This window comes from Pelecanus crispus, chromosome 11 (genome assembly GCF_030463565.1).
Source record: "Pelecanus crispus isolate bPelCri1 chromosome 11, bPelCri1.pri, whole genome shotgun sequence".
In the NCBI taxonomy this organism is placed as follows: domain Eukaryota; kingdom Metazoa; phylum Chordata; class Aves; order Pelecaniformes; family Pelecanidae; genus Pelecanus; species Pelecanus crispus.
Genome location: NC_134653.1, coordinates 7,124,447 through 7,143,942, shown reverse-complemented (window position 1 = coordinate 7,143,942; position 19,496 = coordinate 7,124,447). Strand labels below are relative to the sequence as shown.

The following is a 19,496-nucleotide window of genomic DNA, read 5'->3' as shown; positions in this document are numbered from 1 at the left end:
CCATCCTTTTCCAGGCAGCCATGCTAAATATGTTTTGTCCTGTATCAAATGCCAAACATACAAGTATAACAAGAAGCTAAGCTTTTTCTTCCCCCCACCCCTGCAAGACTTTTTTTTTTTTCTCATTATTTTCATGTTTTTGAGCTTCTTGAGTTTACATATTCAATCTATTCTCAAAAAAAAATCAGGGAAGGGAAAACTCACGCAACACAAAGGCTTATTTTCCTCATAAAACACATGACTCCCTGAGCTGTGGCTTTCAGAAAAACCTCAAATCAACAACATACAAGATAAAGATCAATAACTGGTAGCATTCTTCATGCCTTTAGAGACAGCAGCAGTCAAAGCAGATAGGTTTCCTGGGTAGACTTGCCTTTTAGCAACATCACCCAAACCTAGGCAGGTGCGTTGCATAAATAGAGAGAATTTATACTGTGAGGGTTCACTTCTTCAAGATGTGAGTTTAAGAGTCTTCAACGCTAAGTGGAACCAAGTCAGAAACAGCCACGCTGGGCAGGGGTGGTAGACTAGAGGTCTAGCCTACCGTCTAGTCTAGGCTAGAGGTAACGTGAGAAATGGAAGGCAATTAATTTAAAATTAGTCATTTCTACACACTCTAACTGATATTTTTATAGGTGTGGGGGAAACCCTCACAACTTCTTCATGAAATGTCTACTCCATTTTTCCGTCAGCATCATGGACCTCATTCCCACATTCAGGAATTATCTAGACATGCTTTCTGAAATTACATTTGCTGCGGCATCTTTAGAAAGGACTCTTGTTTTACAGCTTTGCTGGTAAAATGCAGTGACCCAAGCTCACTGGTACTTCAAGTCTCAGATGCACATACCTCCACTTGAGCATCATCCCAGTCATCCAGACGGACCGACTTCACTTTGCTGACTTGGGGAATATTGCGATGGATTCCTGAACAATTCAAGCAGATGAAGATCCCTAGGCTGTGGGATGCCCAGTCCGGGTCTGAAAGCAAAAAGGAAAGGAAGAATTGCACTCGACCGGTCTGTCGGATTCAGCGCAGGAGGAAGGAGAGATGGGGCAGGACAGGGCATGGCAAGGCAGTTCAGAAGTCACCAGGTCCAAGTTCCCTGATTTTAAAGGCATCAAATAAACACACAAGCGAAATACATATATGTGTTTGTTTATATTGATAGTTATACCAATTACACTAACAATTAACAGATTTGCAATCTCAGGTGCAGCAGTTATTCACAAAACCCCAATATACAGACAACTGCATATGCCCGAGACCGCCAAAACTCACACCATGCTCACAAGAAGAGGTGAATGTCCATCTTTCATCAGGAAATCCCACCCAATGAGAGCCGCGTGGAACAGAAATTGCACAATTAAAAGAAACATCTCGGGGAAACTGCTATGCTGGTCCCTTGCTTGCTTTTTTTTTTTTTTTTTTTTTACTGTGGGAGTGCTCCACAGAGAGACTTTCCTCCCACAGCTACGGCTGCCCAGCAGCACAGCCCTCCGTGCCAGGAGGTTTCCAGCCCTTGCCTTAATGGAAAAATGCTGCCAGTGGCAGCTCTGTACTTTCTCTGAGCAAAACCACGCGCTGTTTACATCCCCGAGCTGACGTCTCACACAAAGCACTTTCAACACAAGTCTTTCGCCTCCAAATTCCTCCTCAGGAGAGGCATTGCCCACAGCATGGAGAGACGGAGAGGAACCGGAGGAGGGCAGGGGCCGGGGGCAGGACACATCCACCAGTGTCCCTGGCACTGCCTCGCTAATAAAGCCTATACAGGGATCTTTGTTTGAACTCCGACTAGCAAATGTCAGCGCCTGCTATTCCAGCTGCGCCCCAGCAGAAAGAGTTTCCTTGCAAGTCACCAAGTCAGCCATGAAATCCCGCACCTCCCCCGACGGAGGTCCCTCACCCCATCCTCCCCCAAACCCGCACAGGTGGGAGCCCCCCGGCTGCCCCATTGCATCAGGCTGTCAAGGGGTAAGGGCAGGTCTTCCCTTCTCGCAAACTGTCATAATTTGTTTATTCCCCCGCAGTAATTACGCTAAACACTCACTCCTCACAGCGCAGCAATTATTTATAAAAAGCAAGGGAACGTGCTTTCTCCTCTTATACATATTTAATGGTCTGGCTATATGAGTGCAGCGGGAGCAGGCTGGCATTGGGCAACGCAGCTCCTCTGCACGGGGTATCGAGGTCTGCTACTGGCCCCTGCCTGCAGGGACGGCCACCAACCTCCCCCAGCACACCCTAGAAAAGACTAATTCAGTTCCCCAGAGGTGGTTGTGCTCAGATATAAACCCATGAGCAAAATGAGCAGCCTCATCGGACGTGGCTGGGCGCCCACCCAGGAGAGGGGAGCGAAGTCCCAAGCTGGTGCAAGTCCCATCAGCCGCAGCTCCCTTGGCACAGGGCTGGAACCAGCAGCCAAAAATAAAGGTACATTTTTTCTGTTTCACATGATCTCCCATCCTCATGTGAGACCCTAATGACAACAGCTTAGGCCTGGCAAATATAAAACCAGGCGAGTCAATCTAAGCACACCACAGCAGCAACCAAGTGCTGCCCACACCCGCAATGCCAGTGAGGGCACAGGGTGCCCCACCAGCCCCAGTTCCTGCACCCTCACCCTGGTCCTCCCACAATGACCGGGTGACTCGGCTTCACATCACGCCTGAGGTCAGGCACCCCCACTTATTCCAACCACAAAGATTGCTGCCAGTTGTTGGGTTATAGGCTGGCAACAAGAATCAAGAGTTTTGCATGCTCACACACATTTCCATGCTCGTGCTCTCCTCCCTCTCCCATCTCCAAACACTTGGCTGTAGTCAAGGTCCGAGACCTGTCAAACTTCCTACCACAAAAACAGTCCAAGGTGCAGCACGGCTGCCCTGTGGTAGCCCAGGACCATGGGACCAAATGACATGAGTCAGGCAAGGTGAAAGCATCAGGGTCTCTCGTTGAAAAATCTTGACTTCCACTGTTGAAAATCTCTGACTTCCACGCAGAGGATCAGGCACGTGGAAGGGTGAGAGGGTCTGGAGGATGGGGCGGCCACAGAGCAGCAGCGAGGAAGAGGAAGCCGCGGCAGTGAAGTTTGGAGTCAGGAGTTAATACAGCCACCAGCTCCCTGTGCTCAGCACAGCTGCTCCATGATAACCGTGCTTCAAGCCTTCCCGGTGTAATTAGATCCAATCAAAGCAGGGAAATGGGTATCAAAGTATGCATTGGCCTCCACAGGTTTTATCAGGAGCCACAATGCTTGTTTTATGTTAACAGATTTATCTTAGGCACGCAGGTAGCTTTCTTCATATTGTCTGCAACTTGCTAGACTCAGGTTTCCAAATCCTTTGAAGAAGTAACCCCTCCGCTGCCTGCACTGCAGTGTGCAACAGGACCAGGAGATGTCACACCTTCCTCCAGCCAGGGATGAGGACACATTTGGGTGGAGGAACATCATGCAAGAATATCCTCAGGCTCAGATGGAGGAGACTGCAGTTCCAATGGACACTGAGCCAACTCATACCCAAGCCATCTCTTCTCAACGTGGGTAGACAGCACCTCAAGCAATGGGTTTCAATCACAACTGGGGCTTTAAAGCATTCTCCTGACACCAATAGTATTTTCTTTAGCCGCAACTCTTGAACATGTATCCCCCCGGCTCCACACAATGTCAAGCCACATCTAATTAAGAAAGCAAAAGCTGGGCTATATGCAGGAGCATACGCGCACGGTTTCCAGAAGATGCCAGTACTTCACAGGAGCAGGCAGAGGTGACAGGGTCAGTGGTGACCCAGCCCTTGGAAGGGATGTCCTCAGCTTGTTCATTAAAACCACACCTGCTAGCTACCTCTTCCTGATCACCTTCCTTTCAGTGTTTCCTCTCTTGCCTAGACACAAGGTCCACGTCCATCCAGCATCAACAGCATCCCACACAGCAAACTCCAAGGAGCACCATGACACAGCTGCATGCTTCACTCAACTCACCAGACCCGATACCAGCAGTTTGCATTGCTGCTGTATATTAATAGCAACTTCCCCTTCATTGCTCTTCTGGTTTTAAAAATATGTATCTCTTAAATCCAAAATCATGCAGCAATGGGGGATGTAAGAGCTGTAGATGCTTGGCTGGTTCTGTGCTGCTTTCCTGTGACGGCCACAGCCCAGAACTACGCAAATTTAGCAACTGTTTTTAGTGCCAAAGGGAAAAAGAGTTCAAAGGCCTCAAGAGCTGAGTTAGCCCCATCCAAAAAATTGCTAAATCCCCTGGATTTAGCAAAACTAGTGAAATGCCCCAGAACCAACTGATCGTCCAGGGGAAGTCTCTCCAAAATGTCGCTGTTACAATGACTTATTAGAGCTTTCTAATGGCTCTTGCTCTCCTTGCTGAAGACATCTGACTGAGAAAGCAAGCCATCCCAGGCCTTTCCTGGACTTTAGCTGAAAGCCAAAAGGAATTCCTAAGCATCAGCTGAATAAGCCAGAGGGCTATGGACCCACACAAGCCCCCAGGCTGGTGAATCCCTGTGACCTCTCCTGTGCCACCGCTCTGTCCGTGGCCAGGAAGGAAGAGGGTGGAGGATTCCCTGACTTCATCTTCCGGAAGGCTCTACCAACACAGCTTACCCTTCTCACCCCCTCCGTGCACTTGTGACACCATTTTCGAAGAAATCTAGCTACAAGACCTCTACACCCACACATCTTCTGCAGGAACTGGTGACAGATCCCCAGGCAGATGGCTCCCGGCCAGTGCAAGCACCCACTTCTGCAGGGACGCTTTTCCGAAGCCCATTGTAAGGCTTGGGGATGTCAGCAGCTATGGAGCTCCCTGACCACATCACAGTCCCTCCCTCTTTATTTCTGCTCCCCAGCATGAACAATGTGAAAAGTTCTCAGCTCAGGAACATGGCAGATAACATCAGCAATCTCCAATCTCGGCATAATCACAAACTCCAACCCTTCAAACAACTGTGCCATTGCTTCCAGATAAGACAACATCTTATCAAGCACGCAGATAAATTCACATAAGCATCTTCATACGAGACAGGTGAGTTTTGGGGCAGCACCATCAGTTTAGTGAACCAGTGTCTTTGCTGTATGGCTGGCGAGCTGAGGTCTCCGTAGCTAGGTGAAGTCCACCTTGCTGCTAGACACTTCAACAGCTGGAGCATGTTCTCTGTGTTGGACATCTGGGGAGTTCAGTAATTTTATTTAAGCCATTTTATCTGGGCAGGGCCCAAAAAGTGCACCGAAATGGGAATATATCATAATCTGGGCCATTTTTGGGCACTGCCCAAAAAAGATTATTTTTTTTTTCTAAGCCTCCACAGCAAACAGCTTCAAGCAAACAACAGTGAAGCCTAATGAAAACTCTCCAGCATGTCCAAGTTCCACACAAATTACTTTATTCCATTATGTCAAGCCAAAAGGAATAAAGACTAACAAGGAGCAAGAGGAATATTAAACCAAATACACTGTTATAAGTGCAAAGTCTCTTATCCTTCAGCATCATTGCTCCAGAACAACTGATGCCAGCTCTAGAAGACTTTCACTGCCCAATGTGGCAGAGATTTCTAGTCACTTATAAACAGATTATAATGACTTTCAAAATAAAAACTTGATGCAACTTCATTTTAAAAATTAAATAAACAAACAAAGCTAAACTAAACTCAGGAGAAGGGCATTGGGGTGGTATTTTCCCATTTCATTCATCTGAAAGCGAAGGCACAGCCAGAGATGACAGAAGCATCCAAAGCAAAACTAAAACATTTGGGCAACATGGCTAAATTCAGAAATTAACTTAACCACCCAGCCTCTTTTGACATCACAAGCCCTGGGAAAACCCAGCACACAGAACAATGAACTCTGCAGCTTGAACCCAACATTACTAAGCATAAGAACAGCCCATGGAGGGAAAAAACAAAGGCTGGACCCAGAAAAACAATAAAGAACCACCAACATAAGACATAGGACAATCTATACAAACCAAAAGGAGAGTAGAGAAGATTGGAGGTGGGATGGCAGTGGAATTTTCTTTTTTTTAAATAAATGGTCAGTATTTCCTGTATCCAGAATATAACCACAGGGTTCCAGTTTGAAAAGCCCTAAATGCCACCAAGTAAAATCACATGAAGTACAGCAGTAGCAGGCTCAAAGTCGCCACAAGACAAGAGCAAGAACTCAGAATCCCAAAACTTACTTGGATGCCCCCACTCCACCTTTTGCCTTAAACCACAGTTATCACTATATATAGCACAGTATATTGCTGACTAAGACAAATATCTGCCAGAACGTGGCCAAGGCACAGCAATACCCCATTAACACATCCTCCAGCACACAAACGATGGCCTGACCCTTAAATAGCTGCCTGGCTGCATCCCCGCTACACCAGCTGGGTGGGAGCCACTGTTTTGTTGGGATGGAGATTCAACAGATTTTTCTGATCTCTCTCCCCTGTTTGAGGTGATAAAGACTAATTAGAGGGGAGAGGAGGACCTCTCCAGGTAGGCAAAACCTTTTTTACCCTGCACTAGAAAGGTAACTCATGCCCTAGGATACGGGACGTAATCACAAGGATTTTAGTGCAATCAAAACAAGCAAAAAGCCTTTTCTGCTTGCCACTCAGCGGCCGCTGATTTCCTAAATGCCCCAGCCAGGAGAACCTCATGTGCAGCACTGAAGTTCTGTTGCTATTTACTTTGGGGAAAGATTAGGAGGTTAATAAACAGACCATGGTCATGCATTTTAAAAATAACAATAAAAGACATTAAAACTGAAGCCAAACAGCCTCCCACCAACACTCCTCTCTAAGTAGGGAAATTTTTCAGTGAAGGCACTAAACTTGCCAAGGTCTTTTTGTTCAGCTGGCAGGTGTCAGCAGCCTTCTCTGCTTGCTGTCTGCAGCCCACGGCTGTGCTGCAACCCAGGCATTAGGACCCGACTAAAAACATGGTCACATTAAACCTCCTTTGTTGCAAAAAGTCCTACTCCCTACAGAAAGTGGCATCAAGCTAAACACAACTGCTATGGGATTTTTTTTTTTTTTCCTTCTTACCCCTCCACTTTGCTTATGCCCAGAGAGAAGGGCTGGCAAGTTCCCGAGGAAAAAAAAAAAAAAAAAAACCCACAATATTTAAGTGAGAGGACAATGGAGGTGCGGGAACGAGTTTCCAGTTTTAGCACAAAAATGAAAAGCCCGTTTCACGCCATTAGAGTGGCGAAGCTCTGGAACAGCTTTCCAGTAGGAGGTAGTGGGGGCACGGGAGAGAACTAGCTGCGAGGCAGAGCCCCATCGCTCCACGGAGGGGATGGGGAGATGTCGCTGCGGATGACAGCACCAGCCAGGACCTGGTGACTCAGTTGTCTTCCCAATCTGTGTTTTTAGGACCAGCAGTCGGATAGGGGAAGGAGAGGGTTGAGATCAAATCCTTTCAGTGCCCTCCTTAATCCTGAGCAAATCAAGCAATCCCCAGCACTCATGTGTTTCCCTCTAATCACCGCCCTCACTTCATGAAATCAAGGGAAGGGAAAATCTTCACCTGCTTGAGAAACAAGATGCTGGGCCTGCAGGAAAGGTGTTTACAACCACCTCAGCCACACACCACCCACCCTCAGGCTTTTATATACACGGTTACACCAAAATACCAAATCTGCTCGGCTTTGCAGCACAAAGCTCCGCTACCGGACTCCCCTCCAAAGCGCCTCTTGCTCTTCCTCCATCCTGCATCACCTCTGAGCCTCAGGCACAGAGGTCGATGTTACCCAGGGTCCGCATCCCAGTAATCCACCCCAAATAAGAAAGAGGAAAACGATAAAAACAAGCCACATAAACTGCTGCCAGAGGGTTTAAACTGCAGGATTGCTTTGATGGGATTTCCACTTCTGTCTTCAGAGCCTCACTGTCCTCCTACAATGTAAAATGATTCTCGCTCTGTGGAAACACAAGTCTAAGTCATAGAAAAATGGAGTAGAGAGAGAAATACTCAAGGTCTTGTTATGCCCTGAGATAACCATCCATCTCATGATGCGAGGAAAGATTGCCTGAGACAAAGAATCATTTAGGGAGGGGGGAAAAAAAAAAAAAGCCTGAACTGCCACATTAGTCTTGAAAAAAAAAAGATTATTCTAATACATTGAGAGCCATTACACACCAGCAATTCAGCAAGATTGCTCAGTTTGCGCTTAAGACTGCATTTACCATGCTGTCTTCACTGTGAAAACACATCTTTAAAGCCACCAAAACAAACACACTGCAAACCAACATCTAGGACCCTGACTCCAACACAGAAGCGTGTAATGACAGGGGACCCGATGCCCCAGATGATGACTTCATTACAGTGGCTCCTACCCCACAATGCATTCTCAAAGATGTAGCGAATGCAATCTCATTATTCATTACAGACAGATGACATTTTTGCAACTGAAACTTCCATTGAAAATTGAGGTTTTCTAAAGATACAATTAATAAAAATCTAACTGGAAGCTTAAAAAAAATTAAAAACCTCTAAGTGAAAAATGTAACCTCTCAGGTTTTTTTCTACTCTGATTTTCAGTTTCTACTTTAGCATCCTTTCTGCATTCGCAGCTGTGGTGGCCAGGGCCACCATAAGCCTGTTCTCCCTACCTGAGACATGCCCTCAAAATCTGGGAGGATTTTTTGGAAGCTCTGCTTTTGCACGAGAGATTTTTCTGCCAGATATACACACTGGTCCTGGTGAGACACAGATCTGACCCTCCTGAGCATCACATTCAATGCCACGTTCCACCCAGCTGCAAGTGCACAAACCAGGGGAACACACATCTTGAATACAGCAGCCTTACTTGTAGGACTTGGCCACTTAAATAATCTTCAATCATTATTAAGTGGCTAATTCTGGCCCAGATCCAGGCAATCAGCACATTTTGCCTAGATCTCCTCAAGAAGATGTGATGACCCTGCAGGGGACAAAGTTACTTAGCCTAGGAGAAAAAGCACTGCCTCCCCTGATGCTCCCTCTCCACCCTGGGATTTGATTTTTTGCACGGTCACAGCTTAGCCACAACGATGCCAACCTGCAAGCTCTTCTGCATCAGGAGCCTGGGCTTTTGTGAGCATGTCATACCCAGGAGAAGCCATTACTCCAGGGCTATGGCTACTGAGTTTCACCCAAATGCCAAAACAGTAACAAAAGAAAACAATGCTTTTTGACCGCAGGAAAGAAAAAAAAAAACCAACCAAACTTTCACTGACTGGCTGATTTCTGAAACAAATATTTCCAAGAGCAAAAGAAAACCCGGCTGGCTTCCAAATACACACATTAAAGTGACTAACAGAGAATTTTCCCCTGTTACATTCTGACCCATCCTATTCTTCGTTATCTGTATCCCTGAGCCAAATGGCTACCTTTTATCATGGATCCTGAATTAACTGGGGATTTCAGGGAAAGGAACACACCCACCTGAGAAGCAGTAATAATAAATCAGGGATCTTGACCTTTTGCTTACCCCCAGCTGTACCAGATCAGCAGTATGACGGTACACACGTGGGAAAGCACAAGTACACCCTGCTTTCTTCATCCTCTGTTCATTCCCCGCCCTCCCTTTTCCTTCATTTGCACTTTATTTTCTCTGCTTTGGTACTTCTCCTGTGCCTAGCTGTCCACCCAGTTCCAGCTATCACATTTATCCTTCTGTGCATCCCACTTCTCAGCAAAGAACATACTCGCACCCTATTCTGGAGGCTCCCTGGACACCTATCCCACGCTGTCTCATACCCAGAAAGACCTGGCCTGCCACACCTCCCCAGGATGAACAACAGATTTCAGAATATTTTATATATTATCTACAGACACAAGTTATATATCTTATGTTAAGCAGCCCAGGGCATCTCAAGTTTATTGTCACTCCCAGGCAGACGAGCACATTACAGCACCACGAGCAGCTCTCATTTGCCAAAGACACTGAAGCAAAGTGATCACTGGGGAAATTGGGTTGACGAACAGAGATCCAGTCCCAGGGAAGTAATGCCATGAGAGTTCAGAAGAGAGGCTGAATGGTATTAATATAGCGCATCTTGTGTTACAAAAGACAGTGGCCCAAATTCTCCTCTCCGAGTTTCAGATTCACTAAGACATCTCTGCGTGCAAATGTCACCAAAAGCAAAATACGGTTTTGTTGTTTTACAAGCCCATTTAGAGCCTTTAACAACAACCCTCTTTCCCTGACGTGAGCTATTTTACTGACCTACAGCTTCATCTCTATCCTGCTGATGCTGAGAAACTTCCCATTTTGCAGAGGGGCTTTGTATTACACGCAGGGCAAGGGAGAATTACCCCATTGATCTGAGTGGCCCAGACTTGTAAAGTCTTCTCCAGGAAGGAATAATTTAGACAGACGCCTATTCGGTGAGCCCAAGCTGTGCTCAGCAAGATACCTAAAAGGTGGGTAGGTACGGTTACACAGCAACGACAGCCAGCAGATGGGTGGGAGCAGGCAGCGCAGCGCTGCAAAGCAGTTCTCACTATGCAGAAAGTTCTTTGTCCTTTCCAGCCAGGTACTGGGGGACACAACACATCTGAAAGTGAACTGCAGTGTCCAGAGATGTAGATTAGGGACGTAAGACCATTGGTAACGGTACGAGCTGGATGGTGGTATCCAGCAGATCTTGAAATCCTAAATCAATCAATAGCTGGAAAAATAAGGTTCAGTTGAAGCGCTGGGTTTTCTTTAAGCTATAGAATGACAGAGGCTGAAAAGGACATCCTCTCTCTGCACCTCTTCAGAGCCATCCTGCCCAAGCTAATACAAATTTAGGTGTTTCTATAGGGTGATTTTTTTTTTTTTTTAAAAAAAAGGAAAGTTCCTTGCTATGCAATTTTCTAAGATTCTTCCCACAGGCAGGTCCCACCACCCCACACAGACCCTGCTCAGCAAGAGCAGCGGCTTTCCCACGCTCGCACTCCGGCCCCAACGATTCACCAGCCAAAGGGCGAGGAAGATGCCCCTAGCTCAGATCTTCCTCCCTCTGCGCAGGAGGGGGGCTACGGGCATTCCTGCCCTCCGCACGGCGCTAGGCAGCGCGCAGGGCGGGCACCCGCCGGTGGCACGCCGGTCAAAGGTTGGCGGGCGGGATGCCCAGGGCAATGCCTCCGGTTCCCCCGCTCTGCTTGCTGGCGGGTAGGGCCGGAGCCGCCACACGAGCCGGCCCGCTCGCCCGCGGGGCCGGGGACGAGCCGCCGCCAGCAGCGCGGGGCACCCCCGCGGCGCGGCCCCCGCCCGCGGCCGGGGTACGGGCGCCCGGGCTGCACTGCGGAGCGCGGGGACCGGCCGGGGATGACATCAGCGCTGCCGCGGCCGGGCCGGGAGGGGGCACCTCGCCCGGGGCTGCTCGGCGGCCGCGGCGACAGCGCGTCCCCGTCGCGTCCCCATCGCTCCAGCCCGCCGCGGAGCAGCCCCGCTGCATCCCCCCCCCCGCCCCGGCGGGGGCAGCGGGGGGAGGGCCGGGCACCCCCTCGGCGCGGCGCAGCCCCCGCCGTTCCCGGGGCGGGCAGAGCCCCGCCGAGCCCAGCCGTGCGGTGCCGTGCGGGCAGGTGCGGCCGCCGCCCGCGCCCCCCGCCGCGCCCTGCCCTTACCCGGGGCGGCGCAGTCGGCGCACGCCGCGTTGCCCGGCCGCTGGAGCAGCTCCAGCAGCGCCTTCCTGCTCCTCTCCTTCGCCATGGGGGCGGCGGCGGGCGGGGGCCGGCGGGCGGGCAGGCGGTGCGGGGCTCCGCTCGGCTCCGCCGCGGCTACGCGAGCTTCATGGCGCGGGGCGGGGGGCGCTGGCGAGGCGGGCGGCGCGCCCGGGCTGCTCCATGCGGCCCCGCTCGCCCCGCGCAAGGTGAACGCCTCCGGCCGCGCCGCCGCCGGGAGGGGACGCGCCGGGGCGGTTTCTGCCCTGGACGCCTCCTTGCCCCGCCGCCGCCGCCGCCGGAGCCGCCCGCCCCGGGCACGGCGCCGGTTCCGCCTTCCGCCGGGTCCGGGGGGCTGGCGGCTGCTGGCGGCTCCCTGCGCCGCTCGCCCGCGACCTCCAGCGGCCGCGCGTCGCCGGGGGAGGGGGGGGCGTCCCGTGGGGGGTCCCCGACCATCAGGACATCCCACCCCCCCCCGGGTGTCCCCACCCTCAGGGCGCTCCCACCCCCAGCGGTCCCTTCCCAGGTTTAATTTGGGGTGACCGTGCCGCGCCCCGGCCTCGCTGCCCGCTGAGGGGAGGCTCCCGCCCCCGGGCTGGGAGCTGGCACGGCAGTGGGGAGCGTGGGGGCCGGGGGTCTTCACCGCGGCGAGGTTGCTTGCGGCTCGCAACACCCCAGCCCTCGCTGGACGGGGCCTCGCCGCTCGAGCACCCTGGCGGGTTCCTGAGCAGTGCTTTTGGGGCGCCTCCTTAACTTTAGCATCTTTTGGGGGTACGTGTAAACGTTTAAGTGGTACCCACCCGCGCTCCAAAATCCCCCTCCTTCACCACTGGCCTTCCAAGCACACATCACCACCACCTTCCATGTCTGCATCTTGGCAGGACTGTCCTCCAAGCATCTTCCCACACTTTCCACACCCCTCCACGGTGCCAAGGGACTATCGGGGGAGAAGACACCTCTGCAGCTGGGTCACGGCTTCCCCGTGTCATCTCACGGCCGTGTTGCTGGGACTGAGGTCTGCAGCCACTCATGCATCTCATGTCACCTACGGGGCAAGGCTCCTGTCCTTGTTTTACCAGGACTAGAGGGTGACTCAGGGGGGTGACATGGGAAGCCTTTGGCCAAGGAGGGGTTCAGGTCCGTGCCTCGTAGGCGGCTGCCCTGGCCCCTGCTGAAACATTTCTCTCAGGTATGGGTCACAGGCATCTGCGACGCTGCTGTGGTCTATTTGTGGCTCGTAACAGCTCTGCTTATAAAAAACATTTTTGGTTTTGCAAAGCAAGTCCCCCATTCAAATTGTCCATCTCTGCTTCCTCCAACAAAGCAGAACAACCTCCTGCAAAGCTCAGCTCATGCTGTTCATGCTCCCCACAAGGTTCACGGCGTGCACCAGTGTCTGCAGGAGGAGGATGCCAGTAGCTCCCGGAAAACTCCCACAACCAAATCTCCATCTTGGTCCTGCAAACGTACATGGATGTGAGCAGGTTCCAGGGAACGCTTTGTGGGAGAAAATAGCGTACACCCTTAAATAGAGGCAGAGGCATGGCCTGGTACATTTACAATGCCCCCCTTGCCTGGAATACGTTCTCCCAAATGACCTTTGCATTTGTGCTGTCAGACAAGCAACTAACCAAGCTGATTTCTGACTGTTTTAAACTGATGTCAGACTGTTCCTTGCTGACTCTACACGGTGTTACGCATCGTGCTGGAGTTTGCTGGGTTTACACACGTAGGCTGCTGATGTCTGGAAACTCATTCCCACGCTAACCAAAGGCGTAATCCCGTGCATGGGCCTTTTGTGGAGAAGTTGAGCTGCTGCATCCAGACCCTCGCATCCCTCAACCTCCGAGTCACTGCTACCAACCTGGAGCAGAGCACTGACTCCTAACATCCACTGCGTAAAACCAGCTCCAGCACAGTGTCTTAGCCCTAATCCTCCACACCCATGCCATATTCAAGCTTGTCGGTGTACATGCTTACAGGTTCAGAGCTTTACCTAAGTCCAAGTTAGGTTAGGTTTTCATTTGCACTTTGGCTTTTCCAAAATACGCACTTGCTGAATTCTTCATGCACTAGCCAGGATGCTGCATATCACCATGAGCTTACTGAGGGCAGGGGCTGGGAGGAAGGAGAGGGATTGGTTTTAAAGTCTCTGTTTAGCTTTCCATTAAGACTTATTGATTCTCTTAATTTTTTTGTTCTCCTGGTTGCTAGGCAATCCCTCTCTCTCTCCTCCGTGTGCTGGAAGCCAGGGCTGCAGACAGAAATTTATATCTTGTAATAAAATCAAATATAACGGAGCCTGTTGTCAATGATGAGAGGGGAACAGTTCGTAAAGGACAGGCGGAGCAGGAGAACAGAGCCAGCAAGGGTCGAGCAACAGCGGTCCTCAGCATTTAAGTCCCATCACAATTACTCCAGACTTCACACCGGGAAACAAACAGCCCACGTGGGTGGAGGGGACGTGGAGAGAGAGAGGGAGAAAAGTTGGAACTAAATGAGCCAGAATCGAAGATAAACTTTTGTTCAATGGAAAATCAAAGGCTTGATTCAATCTCACACACACAGTATCTCTGTAGATTTACTCCTGGTTTATCCCAGGTTAAAGAGGTTGGGTATTGCTCCAGTGTCGGTCGGCACGGTGTTGATCCAGGGCAGGCAGTGAGGCTCTCCTGATGGACGTTGGCTCTTAAGGATTGTGATTCCTGGTGTAGTGCGGGGACAGTGTCAGAGTTTACTGGCCCGCAGGGTAAAGGGTGAAGGTTGCCCGGGCAGGGCTGGCGGAGGCTCCTGGGAGGCTGAGGGGCATCGCTGCTCAGGCTTGTCCAAGTCAGACTGTTCCCTCCCGCCTGTGCCCACAGGAGCCAAAACCTCATCTGAGCTTTTCCCCACATTTTGCCTGTGGGCAGGGCCTGTCAGGGAACGCTTAATGGATTTGCTCCTACTTCTCGCAAAGTCTCTGGCCAGAGTCTCTGGAGACCCGTTGTCACTGTCAGTACATCGCCCTCATTCAGATGCTTTCTGTCTCTCCGCTGCTAAGTGACTTGTTAAGTCTGATATAAATTTATATACATATGTATATAAATACTTACATATTTATGTGTAAAACGTGTGTGTTTGTAAACACGCACACTTTTAACTCAGTCTTTTCTAAATCACAAGGTTGTTGCCTTAGAAACGGACGGTATTAATGCGATCTCCCAAGATGCCAAGCACAGTGGCAGCAAGGGCAGCCTCTAGAAATACCAGGCTTTGAGGTCAGGGCAAAGGATGCTCAGAAATTCCTGGAAACCTTCTCATCATCTTTGTGGTGACGCCCTGAAAATACACAGACATAACTATATCTTCTTCTTGCCCTTCCATACTAGTTCCTTTCATCCCAAGACTGCCTTGTTTTGTCCGGAAAGAGCTGTTTACACTGGTTTTTAGTTAATTTTGCAGCCCCAGCCCTTAAATGGCTAAATCAATGTCACAACCATACAAATGAAAGGGTGTTAAACTCAACCCTTTATGTGACCCAGGAGCGCATTCACAGCGTAATGTGGGGAAGCATTACAAATTCCTGTGTGAATGGCAAACCTTAACAGAAATATCAATAATTCATGCCACTGCAACTGCATTCAAGCAAAACTCTCTGGAGTAGCAGATACACCAGGCTGGATCCCTTAGTCTTCCTCAGTGCCATAGGGGAGGCAGCTCTTGCAGCTGGAGGTTTGTGTGAACAAGCCATAGCACTGGCCACCCGCACCCATGCTAAAGCAGCTAGTTTCCGTTGCAGCATGGTTTCCTGTTCAAAAGAAAAAAAAAAAAAAAAAAAGAAAAAGAAAGAAACTGAAATCCTAGTGTTTTTTCTTTAAATAAATTATATATCTCATTTTCTGGGTTATCCAGTTAAATCAAGAGTGGCTACAGCTGGGAGGGAGGAATGCCACAGAGCAGAGAGCTCAGACCAGGGCAACTAAAAATCCTTGAACTGAAAATCCGATACTGATGCCAACTTTCTCTGATTATTAGCAAATTGCTTTATGGACCTTGTGAAATTTTTCTCCTGTGGAACACAGAAAAGCACACTCACTGCATCTGCATGGTTAGGATGTGTTGGTCAAGTTGAAGAAGATAGAATCATCTAGGTTGGAAAAGACCTTTAAGATCATCCAGTCCAACCATTAGATGATACAAGATGATACAAGAGAAGATTATGCAAGGGTGCAGAAGTAACAGACTGAAGTCCTACATCTGCAGAGCTGCTCTGCACCTGCACTGGCCCTCGAAGAAGAACGGGCATTGTGTAACTCTAAAAGTGCCTCGTTGCAGAGTAATTTGCAGATCAGGGTTTTGTTACATTTGCATAGTGGTTAACTCTGCTGCAAAGCCCAGTGTTACCAGTGTGAAGAACGGGGAGTCCTTTACTCCCATGATTTAATAGCCGTGCAGGTAACACTATGCACACCAGACTACAGAGATCCTCTGTAAGGGGGAAGAAATGGGGAGAATGAGGACAAGAAGGGGGTGCAGCGCAAAATCTCTCTGCTGTTTGACTTAAACACCGTTTTTTTAGGCTTCTGCAACACCCTTGAGCTGAGAACTGCTCTCTCATGGCTGTGCGCAATGAAGAGGAAAGTAGCTCCAACCACTTTTCTGAGTCTGGCCATTGTGCTCAGGACAACCTTCCAGTTTCTTTTCCACCTGCACTCTGCCCAGGCTCCTGCAGATATGGGCTGGTTTGGAAATCAATACATGGTCGCAGGGGCTGCTTAGTCGCTCTGACGGGGTGGTTGGGATCCAAGACACACCCTAGAGAGCGAGGGGGTAATTGATAGCTTGAGGATGTTGGATATTTGTATGTCTGCTCCATGGCACATGGGGAAATCTCAACACAAGAAAAACCATGCTGCAACAGTCCTGTTGCTGTTGTACCGAACCCATTTCATATGATGTAAAATATGACACGGAGGGGGCAGCTGGGGGAATTGGCTCCGTGGCAGCTACCAGGCACCCGACTGGAGCTATGCTGACATCTATGGCCTAATGACGAGCTCTCTTCTGCTCTCAGAGAAGATGAAATTAGACCAATGAAGCCAATAATTCACCTACGCCAGTGGTAGACCACTGCTTTTAGCATTGTTCCTGATTTATAGTAATTAAAAGACTTAGGCCTGGGGAAGCTCCGTATGGAGAAAGCCAACAAGTGTGAAGAGATTCATACGTCATGGTATCAGCTCCTCCAAGAAAAGTCAAAGTGATTATCCTGAGTGGGTCATCATCAATTCAGTCTGAGTCAGAGACAGCAGCAGGACAGGTTCAACGTGTAAACCGCAGGGCAAGTACTTATCATGGAAATTGCTTTTGCTCAATTCCAATAATTTAATCTCTTCTTGGCTCAAATAGCTCATCCTTCCAGGAACAGCTTGGAGACATTCGAGCGGGAGACTGGACTGCATGATGTCCCGTTGCAGGGTGGAAACGGAAGCGGCCCAGCCAACTGCTGCCTGCCCGGGGGTCCTGGGAACCGCTGGCTGCTCCTGCCGGGAACCCAGTGCCAAGAGGATGACGGAGATGCTATAGGCAGAACCATAGGAAGGAGAGCAAGGGGCTGAAGACCAGCACATCACTTCTGGTCTGGAAGTCTCTGCAGCAGAGCCCGAGTACCTCAGAAAGAAGCCGAACCATTTTAAAAGGGCACAGAGAAGAAGAGAAAACCGGTGCAGTTATAGGTCCCAGCCATCGGTCTCGTATCACGGACTGCTGCCTTCAGCTGCTGGTCCGGCTCAGACATCTGAGACCACATCACTTTCTGTAACATTGCTCAGCTGTGATTTGAATAAAGCATTGAATAGAAACAAAGCTGTGGTTTTTCTCTAGAAAGGGAATAGAAATGATGGCCTGAAGGAAGCTGCCTAACAGCTGGAGATGGTAACTGAACCTCCCCTCAATCAACTTTGTCCACAGAAAGTTGAGGACTATGTCCTACCCTTCCTCTGGCTGCTGCTGTCACTGCATGCCTCCTAAGAGCTCCCACAACATCAAGATACAGACCATGCTGCTCACTTATTTCTTTATTTCAATATGCTTTGCCAAAGAAAAATCAGCAAAGAATTAATTAACAGCAATTATTTCTAGCAACAACAGAGCAGCCCTCCTCCAGAAGCCATGAAAACAACATCATGAGACCCCTGTGGCCGAAAAGCCTTTATAAACAGGTGCAAAAATAAACAATTTTATAGCAGGTTATAAAAAGAGTCCAAGCCAGGTTGGGGAATGGCAGGGGAACAGCCATTTCGATGGCTGAATCGGAGCAGCCACCCAGGTGACTTTTGTGAAAGAGCTTTAATAAACAAACCAGCGCAGAAGCACCAACCTGAGTCAAAGAACCAGCAGGACCAGGTTATTGCTGCAATAGAGGGTTTACTATACCCGTCACTCTGTGTTATTAGTGCTGTTAAAGTGATTTACTGTCTAAGTCAGTCCAACCGATTAGAGCTGTGATCTAAAGTACTAGCCAGCTCCGGTTTCTGTGATAAACATCACCCCCCCGCCTATTACTTGCTAAAATAAGCTGAAATAAAGCCATCAATCCAGACATCTCTCTGCTCAAATGAGTCTTTCTAGCTGGCACCACCACACCTGCAAGTCTCCTGCTGTGCATGCTGAAAGGATGGAGGTAGATGTTCCAGACACGCTCTCATTTTTCACCCATCTAGTTCTTTTCCAGCAGCCGGTGAACTCAGCATTTCTGTCCCTTTGACCAGAACTCACGCTTCTCCTATCGCCAAAGCCCTGCAGTGACCTGGTTCCGGTTACATCTCTGTGCTGCACATGCACACGCTCAGCATCTCTCCGCACGAGGAGGCCAGGACGCACGTCCTGCCAGAGATGTTCACCTCCGTGCTGCGTCCTAGTAGGTGGCAGCGGACAGTCCCTCTTTTCCACCAGGCTCCACAGCACAGTTTGGGGACGGGGGAACTGAACTGAAACCCGCTTTGCTGCCCTGTACCATTCACACTGATGTCTGTGCACACAGACTCTTAACATCTGATCCATGGCATCGCCTGCACTCTCCCATGCAGGTACCAGTCTGGCATTGGGCTGCATGGACCCAGTAGATGTGTATGTCTAGACCAGACAGAAATTTGAATGCGTAGAGAGAGGGGGATAGACTTATGCTGCCTTAGCAACCGCTCCAAGCATGCACATGCACGCTGGAGATGTGCCAAACAACAGGAACACCCCGGAGCGTGTGCTCTGTAAGGGCTGGGTCACAGCAATGGGTGGTGAGGGGTTAAAGACAGCCTGCTAAATCCATGGGTTGAAGTCAGCACAGCATAACTCCCACGTCCACGCTAAAGAGCAAAGCTGAGGGAGGCAACCCCAGCGATGAAAGCAACCAGCCTCATTACACACCTGGGATTTCCTATTTGGTACTTGTTCATGGGGATGTGAAGGCTCAGTTACCAATGGGAGGTTTTGCTCCTGCTTGGTTCAGCATCCTGAGTTACCAGCAATTTTCTCAGCACTGATCCGATCCGCAGCTTCTGTGCAATTCCTGAGTGGCAGTGGGAATTTTTTTCCCGTTTGGGTCTGCCTGCCCAAAAACTGGCTTCCTCAGTGTGGTGAAATCCTTTTGACCATCCAGCAAGCCATGCTGCCGTGGGGCTGTCGGAGCAAGCCAGAGGGAAAAGCCCTCTGTAGATTGCCAGCAGACTGCTCCTCTAAGCAGGCTGCAGCACACAGCATCACATCAAATCCTCAGGGCAGTCGTGGTGTCCCAGATTCTGTAGTGTTACCATTCTCCTGCCTTGTCCACTAAGGAGAGATTCAGTACCTCCAAACCCTGCTGAAGCCCAGAACATGGT

At 49.9% G+C, this 19,496-nt stretch overlaps 1 protein-coding gene across 1 annotated transcript in view; it reads right to left on the bottom strand.

The window, feature by feature from the left end:
* ADAP1 (ArfGAP with dual PH domains 1) overlaps positions 1–11,692 on the bottom strand; it is a 63,791-nt gene extending 52,099 nt beyond the window's left edge. Inside the window, exons 1-2 of the mRNA XM_075718632.1 lie at positions 11,608–11,692; positions 851–981 (exon numbers count right to left, since the gene is read on the bottom strand). Of these exons, the coding sequence (XP_075574747.1) occupies positions 851–981; positions 11,608–11,692 (216 nt within the window). The remainder of the gene's footprint in view (positions 1–850; positions 982–11,607) is intronic.
* Between the last annotated feature and the right edge of the window lie 7,804 nt (positions 11,693–19,496).